Source organism: Crocodylus siamensis, chromosome 14 (genome assembly GCF_052110815.1).
Source record: "Crocodylus siamensis isolate JL-2025a chromosome 14, ASM5211081v1, whole genome shotgun sequence".
In the NCBI taxonomy this organism is placed as follows: Eukaryota; Metazoa; Chordata; order Crocodylia; family Crocodylidae; genus Crocodylus; species Crocodylus siamensis.
This window is the reverse complement of record NC_143408.1, coordinates 2,848,779-2,863,962: the sequence shown is the minus strand read 5'-3', so window position 1 is coordinate 2,863,962 and position 15,184 is coordinate 2,848,779. Positions and strand designations below refer to the sequence as shown.

General features: G+C 59.9%; 1 protein-coding gene across 1 annotated transcript; it reads left to right on the top strand.

The window, feature by feature from the left end:
* The first annotated feature begins 126 nt into the window (after positions 1-126).
* On the top strand, positions 127-13,772 carry WDR18 (WD repeat domain 18). Its single transcript, XM_090028104.1, has 10 exons — positions 127-455; positions 1,103-1,213; positions 4,014-4,147; positions 5,596-5,737; positions 6,247-6,390; positions 7,219-7,283; positions 8,057-8,181; positions 10,206-10,372; positions 12,494-12,562; positions 12,860-13,772. The coding sequence occupies exons 1-10, from the start codon at positions 246-248 to the stop codon at positions 12,989-12,991; spliced, it is 1,299 nt and encodes a 432-aa protein (XP_089884230.1). The 5' UTR covers positions 127-245; the 3' UTR covers positions 12,992-13,772.
* The last annotated feature ends 1,412 nt before the right edge of the window (positions 13,773-15,184 follow it).

The following is a 15,184-nucleotide window of genomic DNA, read 5'->3' as shown; positions in this document are numbered from 1 at the left end:
CCTGGGTGAAGCCTGGCCCCTCCCCAGCGCAGCCCGCTGGGACAGCAGAGCAGGGCGCCGCCTCCAGGCGCTCCCTGAGGTCTCCCATCTGCCCCGGGGACGCGCCGGGTCCTGCTTAGCTTCCGCGCGCCGCCTGGCGCCCCCCCTCGTGGCGGCCGGCGCGCGCCGTCGTCAGGCGGCTGTGGGCAGGGGGGCGCTCTAGGCCGCGCGGCGCCGCGCTCGCTGGCCCGGGCGGACCGGGCAAGATGGCGGCGCCCACCGAGGTGGTGCTGGCCACGGACGCGGCCGGGCCGCTCTGCAACTGCGCGGCGTGGGAGTTGCACTCGGGCGCCGCGCTGCCCGGCTACCGCGGCGGCAACTGCGGGGCCCGCGGCCTGGCCCTGCTGGGCACCGACCACCTGCTGGGCGCGCAGCTCGGCAAGAGCTACATCAGCGTCTGGGAGCTGCAGCGGAAGGTGCCTTCCCCCCCCCGCGACCCTTTTACCCTCCAGCCTGCTTGCCCAGGGGCAGCCCCTTCCCCCTGCATCCCTCCTCCCCCCATCCCTTTCTCCCCCCGGGCCTCTCCTCTAACTTCTGCCCCAGATTTGCAGGCTCGGGTGTTGCGTTGTGTCACCGTAACCTCCTTAACCCCCAGGCTGCTTTGTGCTGAGTCTCCAGGGTTTCCCCCACCGTGGAATAGGCAGGATTGCCTGTCACCCCCTTGGTTTGCTTCCAGGGGCTGAAACAGTGCAGGGAAGGAAGGGGGAAAAGAGCATTTCTCTTAGCTAAATCTCGTGCTTGTGTGGTCCCATCCACGTGGTGACTGCGGCCAAGCCAACAAACACCCTGGCAGCTTTGTTCCTTAGGGTGGGCAGGTGTCTCTCCAGCATGTACCTGTCCATCATCTCCCACTCTATATTTTTCCACAATTCACCTCCAGACCCTTGTGGCCCAGGCAGAGACACCAAGCATGAATTAAGGCTGCTCGTTAAGTGCTGTCAGTAAGGGCTTCCTTCCTGTGGTCCGGTCTGGAATTAAACCTGCGTCCTCACTTGTCTCCCTTTACTGACTCTGTCCCCAGTGCATCTCTGCCCATTTTCTGACTGATGTTCTCTGCTTCTAGGACCAGCTCCAGCAGAAGATCATATGCCCTGGGCTTGTGAGTTGCCTGACCGCTTCTCCCAATGGTCTGTACATCCTGGCAGGCATCGCTGAGAGCATCTATCTGTGGGAGGTAAGAGCAGCATTGGAGGTGATGTTCAAAGTTAGGTGAGTTAGAAATGAGACCTCACGTCAGCAAAGACCCCTCTGTATATAGCTGATGCACTCCCAGCGCAGCTGCAAAACAGCAGAGGTTGGGGTAATGAAATGGCTTTGCTGTGACTCACACAAATGTGTCTTTTCCAGCCTCTGTGCCCGGGGTTGACCCAGCACCGAGTGCTTTGGCACTTAATAACAGTGATGAATTCTCACCGTTGCGCTGGGTGTTTAGATGGCAGCTTGAGGGAAGTAAAACCGCACCGTAGGCAAAATGAGCAGAACTGGAGGATTTTTATGCCTCCCATTCTGAAACCATCAAGCCCTCCATTAACGAAGCTCCCCACCTCTCCTGAGACCTTGTTGTATTACACCTGCTTGTAAGCTGAGAGTTGGTGACTTGCTTGGGGTAAAGCCATGGTAGGATCTGGAAGAAAACTCAGCACTTCTGTCTCCTGACTCGAAAAGTCGGGGACTGTGTTAGCACAGGAAATGATGAATGGCAGTGTGCAGCATCCTGGGAGTTTGCCAGGCCCCTGCTTCCTTGGCAGCAGCCTCACCCCTTCAGACTCATCCACCTCTTTTCCCTGGACCTTCACCACAAGGGCAGAACCTGGGGAGCCCTTTATCCTGGGCATAGGAGAGGTGGTTTGAAAGTTCCCACAAATGGTTTTGAAGACCTGGCTAGGTTCAAATACATTTGAGTCCCATGAAAACCTGAGCCTTGGCAGTCCCTGGAGAGGGAAACTGAGACATGCTTCTGCATCAGGTGGATGTGAGTCTTGGGCAGCTGCCACGGTGTATGCAGAGATCTGCATCCTGTGCCATTGGTGAGAGCTCCCGTCCCATCAGGCATCAGTCATCACTCCTCTGCGACTGGCTGAAGACTGTCTAGGCCAGTGGTTTTTAAACTTTTTTTCATTTCAGACCCCTCTGGAAGTTCTGAATGGAGGTGCAGACCTCTCTGAATTGTAAGCGTGGATATTCATGAGCTTTTGATTGATCATAGTCATTTTTCATGGACCCTTTAGAGTCTGTGGCCCCAGGGGTCCATGGACCGCAGGCTGAAAACCACAGCTCTAGGGCAGTTTCTTCATAATTTCTTGTGACCATGGGTTTTCCAAGTCATTTCTGTGCGGTCCCAAAGTGGCCGCAAGGGGGCAGGGGCTGAGCTTCGAGTTCCCCAGGCACTTGGAGGATGGCTGGGTAGATGCACTCATCAGACCCTCATGAGTCAGGGCTCGTTGGAAGAACAAGAGCACAGTGGGCTGGGGGGCTTGCCTAACCCACCTGGGAAGGCTGTGTTGATTGAGCTAGGTGTGGCACCTCTGCTTCCACTGAGCAGTGCGAGGCAGTCAGAGCCATCCCAGTCCAGCCTGGGTCCTGGGTAACCAGGGTCTGGCTCCCTGTTAAATCACTCGGTTCCCATCTGGGCCGTGGGGCTGTGCTGCGGATACCTGCATTCCAGGCAGGCAATCAGATACCCCAGAGGTGGTAATCAAAATCCTCCCCAGCCCTGCCTGGCTGTTCTGCTTCTCCTCCCCACTCGGACCTGTGGCTCAGGCTGGCCGTCCCCTCCTTCCCTCTCTGCAGAGACCTAAATCATTCATCCCCAAACTGCTGACTCCCGGGCTCCTTGCAGGCCTGTGTACTGCAAGTGCCAGCCAGGGCTCCTCTCTCAGCAACCTTTCACCCGGGCTTAATGAGCGCGCAGGAGGGAGTGGAATATTTCAGCCCAGCCGCTGTCATGTTTATGTCCCCGCAGCGGCATTGGTGCAGTGTCCTCTTGCCGGACAGCAGCTTCCCCAACCTTCAGGGGAATAAGCTGTGCCTGGGTAAGTGCAGAGAGGACCAGAACAAAAGGGGTTTCTTCTCTGCAACTCCCCACCCTGCTTGCTTCAATTGTGGGAAGAGCCAGGTCAGCTTGTTCCATGGGGAACCCAGCTCTGAGGGTCAGAGGGAGACCCTGCCTCCATCCGCCTGCTGGTTTCCAGGCAGTGAAAGTAGCACGTTCTTGCTCAGAAAACACTGTGGTGCCCAGCTGCACTGGGGTTTACATGGGAGAGCAGAGAACCCACCTATTGGTAGAGCACCAGCTGTTTTTTGGTTGCGACTCTTCCAGCCCTAAAATTCCAGCTTAATTGGACTTCAGGTGGACAGTGTGGGGGGAAAAGCAAATGCTGGAGGAACTTCAGAGGGTGGCAACAAGTGCGCTTGGTCCCCTTGTCACATTGACATGATTCGGTTGACAGTGGATTGAACCAGTCTTCGTCATGTTTGTGTAGTGCCACGCTTAATTGTGTCGCTGTATTAGTCGGCGTTAACCCTGGCACCTAGCGATGACGACTTGAGACTTGCTACCTCACAGGAGGCGTTGTTTCAGGCTCTCTGCAGACTCAAGCTACACTGTTTGCACCCTGTTTATACTTTGAAGGCCATCTCCACCACTGTGAGAGCCGACACGTGTCTTTGAAACTGATTGTGAAGAAGCCTCTGGAAATAAATACCCCAGAGGTGTCAGGGGGAATAAATACCTGCCTTTGCTGTCAGGGGCCGGGTCCAGTTATATGCCCTGAGCATCCTGAGGCAGATCAGAGGCAGCTTTCCTACCTCACTCAGGTTATTTTGTTCACCTGCTGCGTTCCATCCCCAAGCTCTTTGCTCTGGGTACAGCACCTAGGACAAGGGGGTCCACCACCCGTAATGAATCAGAAGCAGGGCCTGGGCATCTCTGTGCCTTCACTCCTGCATTTCCTCTTGCTGTCCCTTCATGCCAGGTCTCCAGCGGGAACCTCCTCGCCATCCTGAACCGCCACTACCAAGACCTCACGTGCCTCTGCTTTACCGATGACAGCAGCCACTTCCTCTCGGGAGCCAAGGACTGCCTGGCCCTGGTGTGGAACCTGTACAGGTAACTTTGCATCACAAGGCTGGGGGGTCTCTGTATGCATCTGGGGGTCTCCATTCCCGAGCTCTATGAAGCGTGGTGCCATAATGGAGGAATTGGCTTGGGGATTTGTTGACTGCCGAGGAGTGGGGGAGCAGTAGCTGCCTGGCTCCTCCCCAGTGGAAGGTTCCACCCACTGCACCACCAGGGATGCTCTGTCCTTTGCCGCAAATGGACAGAGACCAAGGAGAAGAAGAGATGAGCCAGCCCCATAAACAGGTGATGGATGGCCCCTTCCTGGCAGCATTCAGAGCAACCTGCCATCTCCCCCCCGCCCCTGGGTTGCTTCAGGAGGGAGCGCTCTGTGGGCAGCCATACGCTTGCTTTCCCTCGCAGGCTGGTGTCATTGTATTGCTCACATCGGGGCTTTTGCATCCTTCACCTACTACGGTATAAGTAGGTTGAGCTGGGGTGTGGGAGCCAGGACTCCTGGCTTCTGTGTCCAGCTTTCGGAGGCATCAGGGACTCCCGGGTTCTATGCGGAGCTCTGGGAAAGGAGCTTGTTCTCGTGGTTAAAGTGGGGGAGAGGTACTGGGAAACTGGGCAGGAGAGGACTCTTCCCAGCAGAGAACAAGGTACCCAGGCTGGAAGAGGGGCAGAACGCACTGATCTCTGTCTGATGTCTTGGCGATTCTGGCTGGGCTGGGGAGTGGCCTGGCCCTGTTCTGACTGTTGGCAGGATCCCACCCCTCTCCCCATCACTGCAGCTGTGGGAGCTGTCACTTGCACCCTGTTTCCAGCCTGCCAGGAGACAGGTAGCTGGCTGAGTCAGCTGCATCTCCATGCCAAGGTCTCATGCTCTGGAGGCGCTTGGCACTTGGCAGCCGCGAGCCTCTTTGGGCAGGTGTGCAGGTAATTAATATGCAGATTCTTGCTTCTGGGCAGTAGCTGGTTAGATAACAGCTGTTCCTTGAGTGCCTTGACCTCTGTGTGTGGATTGAGTGGGGTGCGGTAGGACTGGGCAGGGGGAGTCACAGCTGCCACCATCAGTATCCAAACCTGATCCCATCCAAGGGCACCTAGGAGCTCCAGCCAGCCCAGAAGGGATCCACACTGGGAGGCATGCCCTGAGCTCAGGGGGGCTCTTGAGTCCATCCCAGAGCCCAGTGGCCCATCCCATGGCATGGCACAGAGAGAAGGGGAACAGCAGGGAGCTCCAGTGTGAGTGGCGCTGCCCAGTCCACCCTCTCCAGGACTTCCTGCATCGCTCTCTGACCCAGTCTCCCAGAGCTCAGCCTCTGATCTCCCTACTACTGCATCCTCTTTGCTGCCCTGCACTGGCGTGGATGGCTCCGTCTTTCAGGCAGTGACATGGGGGATGGCAAGTCAGCTGTCATGGCTGAACCTTGCTGTGGCAACCTGCAGGTGTCTGACCCCCACCACCACCTTGTTCTGTCCTCCCCCCTTTGCAGTGTGCTGCAGGTGGAGAGCACCCAGATCCCCGACCCCCGCCATGTGTGGTCCCGGCACACCCTCCCCATCACAGACCTATGCTGTGGCTTTGGGGGGCCCCTGGCACGAGCTGCCACCGCATCCCTCGACCAGACGGTGAAGGTAAGGGTTGGGGTCAGCCACTCAGGGGTCCCTGCTGCTGGCCGGAGCAGCGAGTCCCCACAGGACATGTGAGGGCTCCAAAGGGATAAAGTGCAGCCTCCCTCGGGCGAGCTGCAGCTGCCTCTGCAGTGACTCAGCCCTGCCAGCTCTGATGAGGTTCCTGCCCTCCAAGCATCAGCTATCAGACCAGGGTCTCCGGGTGTACTGCAGCCTCCTGGGCACTGACTAGAGCCCAGCTGGCCTCCCCTCCCCAAGACAGGAGACAGTCATCCAGGATATCACCTGTAAGGCTGGCTCACATGCACAAGCTATTTCAGTGGGAATCTCAGACCAGGAGTTGCCCCAGGGACCGACCCAGGCTCAGTGTGATGCAGTCAGGAGTCCCAGCTCTCAGTCATGCTCTGGAGATGATCTCTGTGGTTTGAGAGTCTTTCCTGAAAGGTGCTAACCCTGTTCTAATATGGTGGTTAACCGTTGTGCCCTTTGTGTCCCCAATGTCCCACCCCCAGCTCTGGGAGATCTCCTCCGGTGAGCTCTTGCTCTCCGTCCTCTTCGACGTGGGCATAACGGCGGTGACCCTGGACCCTGCTGAGTACCACCTGTTCTGCGGTGGTATGGACGGCTCTGTCTTCCAGGTTGAACTGTGTGCCTGGGTGAGTCTCCTGGTGGGTGGTGGTGCTCACAGGGCAACCAGCCACCCTGTGCTGGGCTGGAGGTGCCCTTGGCTGTGCTGCCACCTATACCTCTACCCTCCGCAGGGCTGATAGGCGACTGCTTGGGCACCAAGCTCTTCTCCCCATGATCAGAGCCTTGCTCAGCCCCTCACCTGGGGGAGCTGCCAAGCTGCTGGATTGTTCAGAGCCCAGGGAGCTGCATGTTGCACCCCCAGAGGAATCAGCTCAAGCCTCAGGGCAGGAGGCAGTGGTGAGGGGGTGGTGTGAACCCTAACTCCTTGGCAGCCGGAGGACTGGAGGCAGGCACAGAGTGGGTCTTTGAGCCTGGTTCACATCTGATCGTCGTGCACAGGAGCTGAGGCCTGTAGCACCTGGGGCCATATAAATGTTGCGCACATGGGGACCCTTTAAGGGTCCTGGGAATGCTCCTGCGAATGCCCTCTGTGCGCTGGCTCCCTGCCTCAGGGGGCTGTGTCCTGCTGTGCGTCCATCTCTGCTCCTCATCTTCCCATCTGACCCCTCCTGGATCGTGGGCTGAGGGCTCAGTCTGCTCCGTCCCCTCTCCTGCCCCTTTGTGCTGGGGTCTGAGCTTTGTAGTACCATGTCGCCTGGGGGAGATTTGCCACCGGGAAGAAGGCTGGATGCATGTGGGGCCTTGGTGGCGCTGGATCGGGGCCCCCGTGGCAGCCCGTCTCGGCCTGGCCTGCTCGCTGCTTTCGCTGCAGTGCAGGGTATGAGGGCGGTTGGGCAGAGCCGCCCAGAGAGCAGCACCCTAATTCAGCCCTTTTCTCTCTCTGTCTTGTGCAGCCTGTTCAGAGGGACCGGAACTTCCAGACGGAGCGGGAGAATGGGAAGACCTTCAAGGGACACAGGTGAGGTGTCCCTCAGCTGCCCTGAGCCCTGTCTGCCCTGCTGTGCTCACACGTGCACACAGAGACCTCAGTCTCCTTCTGCGTGCTAGGCTGCACTCTGGCAAGGGCAGACTCCTTCCTTTCCTGCCCCGGGTGGCTCATGGCAGTAGCCCCAGCCTTTCTGGGAGTGGGAGACTTGAGTGTGGAGGCAAATTGTAGGCTAGAAGCAAACTTTGGCCAGGCAGAGGGAGAGCCCCGAGGGGCAGGACATTGGGTTTCTGCTCCCTGCAGGGGAGGGTGATTCAGAGGCTAGACCAGAGAGCACAAAGCCTGGGTTCAGCTCCCAGATCTGGGAGTGTGGTGTAAAGGGTGTAGTGAGAGAATTGGAATCCAAGCCTCTGGGATCTGGGAGGGGAGTTTGGGCCAGTGGTTAGCATGGGGGGAACAGGAAACAGGGCCTCCATTTGGCTTCTGCTGTGCCTGGTTAGCTCTGTGCTTTTGGCTGCTGCTTGTTTGTGGTGCAGAGGGGCAGGCAGAGGCTGCAGAACTGACCCTCATGGAGGGCTTGGCCTTGGCCCTTGGGCAGTGCCTGGTGTAGGGAACTAGGGGGCCAAAGGGCAGTGGCAGAGGCAGCAATAGATTCACCCATCTGCTTCCCAGGGAGGGAGAGAGGAGCTAGGGCCATTGCTGAGCCTCCAGACTGGTCCCCATGCCTGGTTCCCCCTCTTCCCCTCTGCCTGTCTCCAGGAGCACATGGCATCGCTCCTCTCACCATCCCGTCCCTCCATCCACAGGAACCAGGTGACCTGTCTGTCTGTCTCTACGGATGGTAGCCTCCTGCTCTCTGGCTCGCACGATGAGACGGTCCGGCTGTGGGAGATCCAGAGCAAGCAGTGCCTGAGAACAGTCACCCACAAAGGTAGGGCTGGCCCTTGGCCCCTGGCTGAGCCCCTGCAGAGCCAGCAAAGCTCCTTGCAGCAGGGTTTATCACTGCCCCTAGTATGCAGTCAGGGCTGCCGTATGTCCCCCAAGACCCCCTGAGCTGCTCCAGTGTCCTTTCTCTTCCTCCTCCAAGTGTCTAATCCCTTCCTTGTGCCTGTCCTAGCTGCAATCCTTTCCCCTTGTCATTGCCTGAGGGAGATATTGCAGCCATTATCTGCAGAGCTCTGTGCGGCCCCGATAAGAGGAGCTGGCACTGGCTGCTCCTCGGTAATGCCTCCAGCCCTCGTGCATCTGCCACATAGAGTTCCCCATCCTGTCTCCCCCTAGGAGCCATTGCTGTGCTAATGGCCACACTCATTGTACCAGTGACCTGCTGGAGGACGGAGGTGAGCAAGGCCCTGAGCGCCAGCTGCTAATGTTTGCAGGGTGCAGCTGCCAATGCCTCTGAGGTGCCAGGCTCTTACATCAGTGATGGAGCATCCTCTGCTCAGAGAAGAGCAGTCCTTGAGACAGAGGAAAGACAGCAGGGTTTGAGCATGGGGCTGGTACCCCCTCCCCACCCCTTGCATCCAGCCGGTCTCCTGCTGCCTTGATTTCACCATCCTGGCTGCCATGGGAAGTACGGAGAGAGGATCCAAGCTATCCCGCCCTGCTGGCAGGAGCAGGGTCTGGGCAGGCTCCCATCAGCTGTGGGGTGGGGCCAGCAAGCCCCCAAGTCCCAGCAGCAGGTGCTCCTTCCCTCCCAAACCCACTTCAAAGCTGTCCTTCGTCCCTTCCCCTGCTCCCCCAGTTCCCCTGGAAATGTCTCTATCCTCACTACTTTTCTACCCCTGTATGAAGCTGGAGGGGGAGGGAGAGAGGACAGTGCAGGGAGATCGACATCCTCTGGTCTGAGCTTCAGCAGCGCTCTTTTCCGCAGGCACACATGTACCCACCCCCCAGTCGCTCCAGGATAAACGCAGTTGAGTCCCCTGCCCCTGAGAACGGGGCTTGTGGGGCCCAGAGGGTGCTGCGGTGGCTCTCTAGCATTGCGGGGTGGGGGAGATAGGCCAGGAGCAGTGATGGGCAGCAGCTGCCTGCGTGGGCAAATGCAATAGTTAAGAGTGCTCATTAACTGTGCCACGTGGGTGCTAGGTGGTTCCCAGTGACAGCTGGCTGAGGCACAGCCCCATGATGGATGGCTTGCTCTGCAGAGGACAGCCAGGCTGCCGTGCGGGCATGGAGTGAGCTGTCTCCTGCCTGCATTGATGTGGGGCCCATGTGCGTGAGGCTTTAAGAGCAGAGAGATGGTCCCTAGTCCTGCTTGCAGAGGGGTCTTCCTCTTCCAAGCAGACTTGTGGGGTGGAAGGAAGGAGTCCCGACTCAGCCTCTGGGGAGGGGTGGACTTGACCTGCGGGGAGGCTCCTGGGTGCTTGTTACCTCTGGGCTGGGGACCCCAACTTCCTCAGGGTGAAGCTAGCATGACCAAGCTCCCTGCAGAAAACCAGGGCTTCCCCCTGGCCCTTACTCACTGCTGCTCAGCAGAGCCTCTGCTGTGCCCACTGCAGCCCTGCTCCTTCCAGCTGCTGCCACCCCAGCTCCACACATGGACAGATCCTCCTGGCAAGATCCAGACCTCCCTCACACGCCCCCGGCATCACAGGGTGTCTGGGACATCATCAGCTCTTACCACCACCATACCTACCTGCCCCACTTCCCATATTCAGACTCTCTTCATCCGAACTTGCTTGGGCATCTTGACTCAGTCTGCTGAGACCTGTGGCTCAAGCCCTTGGGTCGGCAGGATTATTCCACACTGCAGTGCCCTGGGTTAGGAACCCAGGTGCCCTGCTCCCAGCCCTCAGGAGTTGTGACTCTTGCTCCCCCCTGCTCTGCAGACAGGCTCCTAGATGCAGGAGGAAAACCCAGTCGTCCTCACAAGAGCCCCCACTTGCTGTTTCCAGGGCTGCCCAAAGCCAACGCTAGCCCTCAAACATCCACACCGCATCTGTCTGTCCCCAGGCCCGGTGACCAACGCCTTCATCGTGCTGGCCCCAGCCAACATGTTGCACCCAGACAGCAAGCCCAACGTGCCTCTGCCCAAGTTCAGCAAGCACCTGCATGGCACCGAGAGCAGCGATGCGCAGGGTGGTGAGGGGGTGACTCTGCTGCTTGGGCTGCATCAGCAGGTACTTGCTTGTCCCACGCGCGTATGAGTGAGTGATCCCTCCTGCCTGCCTGAGCAGAAGCAGATGGCTGGTTCCTCCTGATGTGATGCTGACAGGCAGCAGCTTCACAGTCTGTCCTAGCACAGGAGCCCCTTGGGGGCAGGGGAGAGGAGAGGAGGGGGTGGAAGGACACGGAGGTTATGGAATAACCGGCTGCTGTGCATTGTCCTGGAGGGGCTGGACATAGCAGGGTAGAGCAAGGGTGGGGTGGGATGGGGAGCATGATTCCTGGGTGGTTCTCTTGGCTCCAGAGGGAGCAGCATGGTCTCATTTTTTAGAGCAGGAGAGCCGCCTTTGGCTGGGAATGTGTTGTAGCAGAGCCGCATTCTGTTCCTATGTGCCTCAGTTTCCCCATGAATAAACCCCCAGGGAGGCAAGTGCTGCCCTCAGCCACTTGGGTACTTACAGTGAGCTCCTCAAGTGGGAGGTGGAGGAGAAAGTGGGGCCTGGGGAGGGGAGGGACCTGCCCATGGATCCAGTAGCTCAAGGGAGAGGAGGTGGGTTTCCTGCTGCAGCCCCTACTCTGTGCAGCATCCACCCCGCCTCCCGCAGGCAGAGCCCAGCAGCTCGCCCACCCGCCTCTCCCCACCACTGACCTTGGCTGAAGGCCCTCCCCAGGTACCTGGAGGCCACGTGTAAGGTTTACCTAATGGCTGGTTTTTAAGGCGGATTCTGATGAGCTGATTGTGGCGGCGAGCTGAGCTCCGGCTCTGAGGGGGAGGGGGAGCTGGAAACCCTTCTCTCTCAGCTCTGCGCCAGCGACTGGCTTCCATATTGCCTCTGAGTGATCCTGAGGCTGGAGAGGTGCTCGACATGCCAGTGGGAGCGAGTGAGGGCTGGAGCAGGGGGCTGCCCTGACCCTAGGAGGCCGGGAATCCTCTGTGTCCTCTTTGCCCTCCCATCCATCACCTGCTAAAGGGTTCTCACAGCTCTCACCTGCAGCCTCTCTGCACAATAGAGAAGCAGCCTGAGCTGCCCTCCTGGGCTTCCAGGGCAAAGGAAGGTGCCTGGACATCCTGCCACCCCTCCGCAGTGGGCAGTCACAGCTCTGGGACCACCAGAGCTCTTGGGCTGGTTCCAGGACCCTGCTGGAGCCTTGCTGGTGGGGGATCTGGTGTCAGAAGCCAGTGTGGGTGCGGGTTGGAGATCAGGAGGGGGCCAGTAGGTTGGGGGTGGGTTCCTCTGTCCATGCTGGCCCCTGCCCTGGCAAGTTATGGGGCGGGGGGCTGTCTGCTCTGAGTAATATAGCACCCCCTTGGCATCAGTGCTGCCTTCTAATTCCTTGGCATTTACCCGGGGGGGGGCTGGTATGCCAGGAGCACCCTCCCCTGGGGCACGAGGGCTTTCTGGTGGCTCCAGCCTGAGGTCAGGAGGTGCCAGGCGTGCGTTCCCTGTGAGCTGAGGCCCCGGCGCTCCCTGCCAGCGCCTGCTTCCCCCGGCCAAATCTCTGCAGCAAAATCCTCCCCCTGGCTCCGGGCAGCCCAATTTGGTGCAATCATTTTTCCTCCCTGCCTGCTGCTCTGTGCCACTGAACAGCTGCTGCCTTCCACCCCAGACATGACCCCTGCCATTGGGGGCTGTCCGTAGGGCCGGGGACTGGCACGCATGGAGAGAGACTCGTGTTGGTCATTGCTGGGGGCTCATCCTGCTTCATGGAAACCCCCCGTCCGCAGCCAGGCTCTTCACCTCCTGCAAGTTGCAAGCTCCCTCCGGCCCTCGGTGGCGTGGGAGGAGCGATTCTTTGGCTGGACAAGGGAGCAGTGCTTGAGGCCTGACCGGTGGCTTTGGAGCAAAGCGCTTTGACTTCCTGGCTTTGTGCTGAGGGGCCAAATAGCAGTTCATCTTGCCTTGGCTGGATGCGGCTGGGGTGGAAGTGACTGCCTTTTTCTGTCTAGCAGGTGTTCTCTGGGCAGGGAGGGCCACAGTCTGGTAAAGCAGGGATAGGGCATCTTAGGACCGGCCCAGGGAGATCTTGGGGCAGGGGGACAGTGCTGGGCTGGGCACCCTCCCTTCAGGCCTCCACGTGCCCCCGGTGGGGAGAGCCTGGCTCTTTGGGTGACTCTCTGCTCCTCTTCCTTGCAGGGCTCTGGGGAGAGCTACCTGGAGAGGGCCGAGCGGCTGTACTCGCAGATGTGCTCCACACGGGAAAAGGTGAGGCCACACTGGGGAGAGGGGCTGGGCAGGGAAGGCTGGGCGGTAGTGGGGGTCCCTCCCCCCCCACGAGCCTCCTGAACACGTCCCCAAAGGGTAGGGCCCAGAGGGGTGAACTAACAACATGCTCCCTGAAACCAGACATCTGACCGGGACCAAGTGGGGCAGGGGGTTGGTGTGGTACAGCCTGGCTTTGGGAGGGTCGTGCTGTCTGAACCCCAGAAGCTCCTGCCTGGGTCTGCTGAGGGCCAGGAGTTTGGCCCCCAACCCCTGGTGTCACCTCCCCCCCTGCAACAGAACCTGATGGGAGACCAGGAGCAGCTGAAGATCCAGGTGACGGACCTGGAGGAGGAAGTGCGGACCCTGAGGAAAATCAACAAGAACCTGTTTGAATTCTCTGCCCGTTTCCTCACCAAATCGGCCAAGTAAGAGCCCACCCCACGCCCAGCCCTGCTCGCCTTCCTGCCCGCCCACAGGCATGTGAGCACACGTGGTGCCTGTGTCCGAGCAGCCCTCTGCCAAAGACGGCATGCTCCGGAGCACGCAGGTCCTTGGACACGCGCTGCCCAGGCCGTCGCATGTACCTGCTTGCACGTGGCTCCATCTGGGTGTGTCGGGGGAGCGCAGGGACCACGTGGAACCATGCCGCAGGGCACGAGGCTTGAGCAGCCAGGACCAGAGGCACAGGACCTGGGCTCCCCTGGACTCCTCCTCGAACATGCTGTGTGCACAGGCCTGTGGGCTCACCCCACCCTCTGCAGATGCCCCACGGGGTCCTGGCAATGGGGCGGCAGGAGAGGACACCCCCACTGCCATCCAGTTGATGCTGCCTTGTGACACTGAATCCAGCGCTGCCAGGAAGTAGGGTTGGACTCCTGTCAGCAACAGCCGGACAAAGCTGCTGAGGTGCAAGCCCCCCACAGCTCGGGCAGGATGGAGGGACGTGGCTGCGCCCCGCGCCCTCCCCAAGGTGCTTTGAGGGTCCGGGAGCAGGTTATTCCAGGGTGCGCAGGTAACTTCATGGGGGAGGGCAGTGAGGGGCTATCTGACTGGCAGAGGCAGGCAAACCCCAGCCTGCTCTCTCCATCTCCTTCTTTCCCCTGCCCCAGGTCCAGTAATTTGGTTTCCGTGTTGGTGGCAGATCTGCCGCTGTTCCCTTTTGTATGCTGTAGCCTGGTGGGTTTCATAAATGACGGGTTTTGTAGCGCGATGTGCTGGGGGTTTCCTTGCTGTCCTGCTCTCTGCCTTGGCACAGCCACCTCGGCGCCTCCCTCGTGCTGCTGCAGGTAGGGGCACTGCAGCGCTGTCCCCGCTTCGGGGATAGGGGAGGGGAGCATCTCAGGGGACCTTGCGGAGCATGAGCTGGCTCTGATCCCTCTGCCCGTCCCTGGCTGGCCACCTGGGTCTCTTCTGTCACGTGGTGTAGGACCCCCAGTCATTGTCACCCCACCCTGTAGTCCTTGGATCTGTCCTCCCTGGACTGCCCTTGGTGGCTTGTCTCTTTGTCCATCTCCTCTGCCAGGGATCGATCAGCAGCTCGTCCCCAGCTCCCTTCCCCAGTGACTCTGGAGCTGTGCTGTGCTGGGCTGAAATGTTTGACTAACAGGGACAGGCTTCGTCCAAGTGCCTGCTGGGGACTTCCTTATCCCCCCTGCTTCCCTGCCTTTGTCCACACCCGCGTGTCCGTGTCTCACCTGAGTGGGTGCTGCCTCCAACAAATCAGCTGCCCCGGGTCGGGCTCTGGGCTGGCACTCGGAGATCACTCACTCCACCCACTACCTCCTTTGTAAGGAAGGGCACAAGTGCTGCTGCATCCTCCAAGGCCTCCCCGTGATCCCCTGGGGAGGCACCGAGGGCATCAGCTTTCTGCAGCACCTGTGCTGCCAGGTGACTGCAGCAGCTGGAGGTGGCAGGGAGGGCTGGCAGGGCTTGTCTGGTCCCTGCGGGGGGAATGCTGTTGGTGTCCGTCACCTCCATTACCCTGCCGCGCAGACTGCCCTCCCTGCCTGGGTGCACGAGGGAGCAGGCAGTCGCTCCCTCAGGAGCTCTGGGTTGAGGCCCTGCTCTCTGGCTTCCTCTCCCCAGCTTGAAGCAGGCACCTGTCAGCTCCAGGTCTGGGTAGAAGCCAAGCAGCCCATGGCCCACCCAACAGCAAGGCGCTTGCACCCCCTTCTGCCCCTGGAGCCCCTCCTTCAGCACCGGCTCTAGCTCCTCTCCCTTCCTGGGGTGAGCCGGGAGCTGGGGCAGGGGTGTTTGGAGGCTCTGCAGCTGGGGGAAAGCCTGGTTCCCTGCATGGAGCCCAACAGGGGCATCAGATGAGCCAGGCAGGTTCTGCAAGCCAAGGTGTCCTTGCTTTCCGGAGCTCACAGCTTGGTGTTCCCATGCTGAGCAGTGGGCGCGGGTGGGCACAGCGTTGGGGGAGACGCCATCGGTGCAGTCTGTGAGCTAGAGGGCCGTACAGGGGGCCACAGTGGCATTGATCGAGGGGGACGTTTGGGGGCAGGGAGGGGCCAGACCCCTGGGGACCCTGCCCCCGGAGCCACCCGTGCCCCCTCGGCAGACTCCGCTTGTAACGAAGCAGAAGAACCCACAGACGATCACGAGTGCATCCAGCTGACGGCA

Excerpts from the sequence above, each read along its gene's own strand:
- WDR18 (XM_090028104.1), top strand. The coding sequence starts at position 246 with ATGGCGGCGCCCACCGAGGTGGTGCTGGCCACGGACGCGGCCGGGCCG. Across the intron at positions 456-1,102 it reads TCTGGGAGCTGCAGCGGAAG|GACCAGCTCCAGCAGAAGAT; the intron begins GTGCCTTCCCCC and ends CTCTGCTTCTAG. Across the intron at positions 4,148-5,595 it reads CTGGTGTGGAACCTGTACAG|TGTGCTGCAGGTGGAGAGCA; the intron begins GTAACTTTGCAT and ends CCCCCTTTGCAG.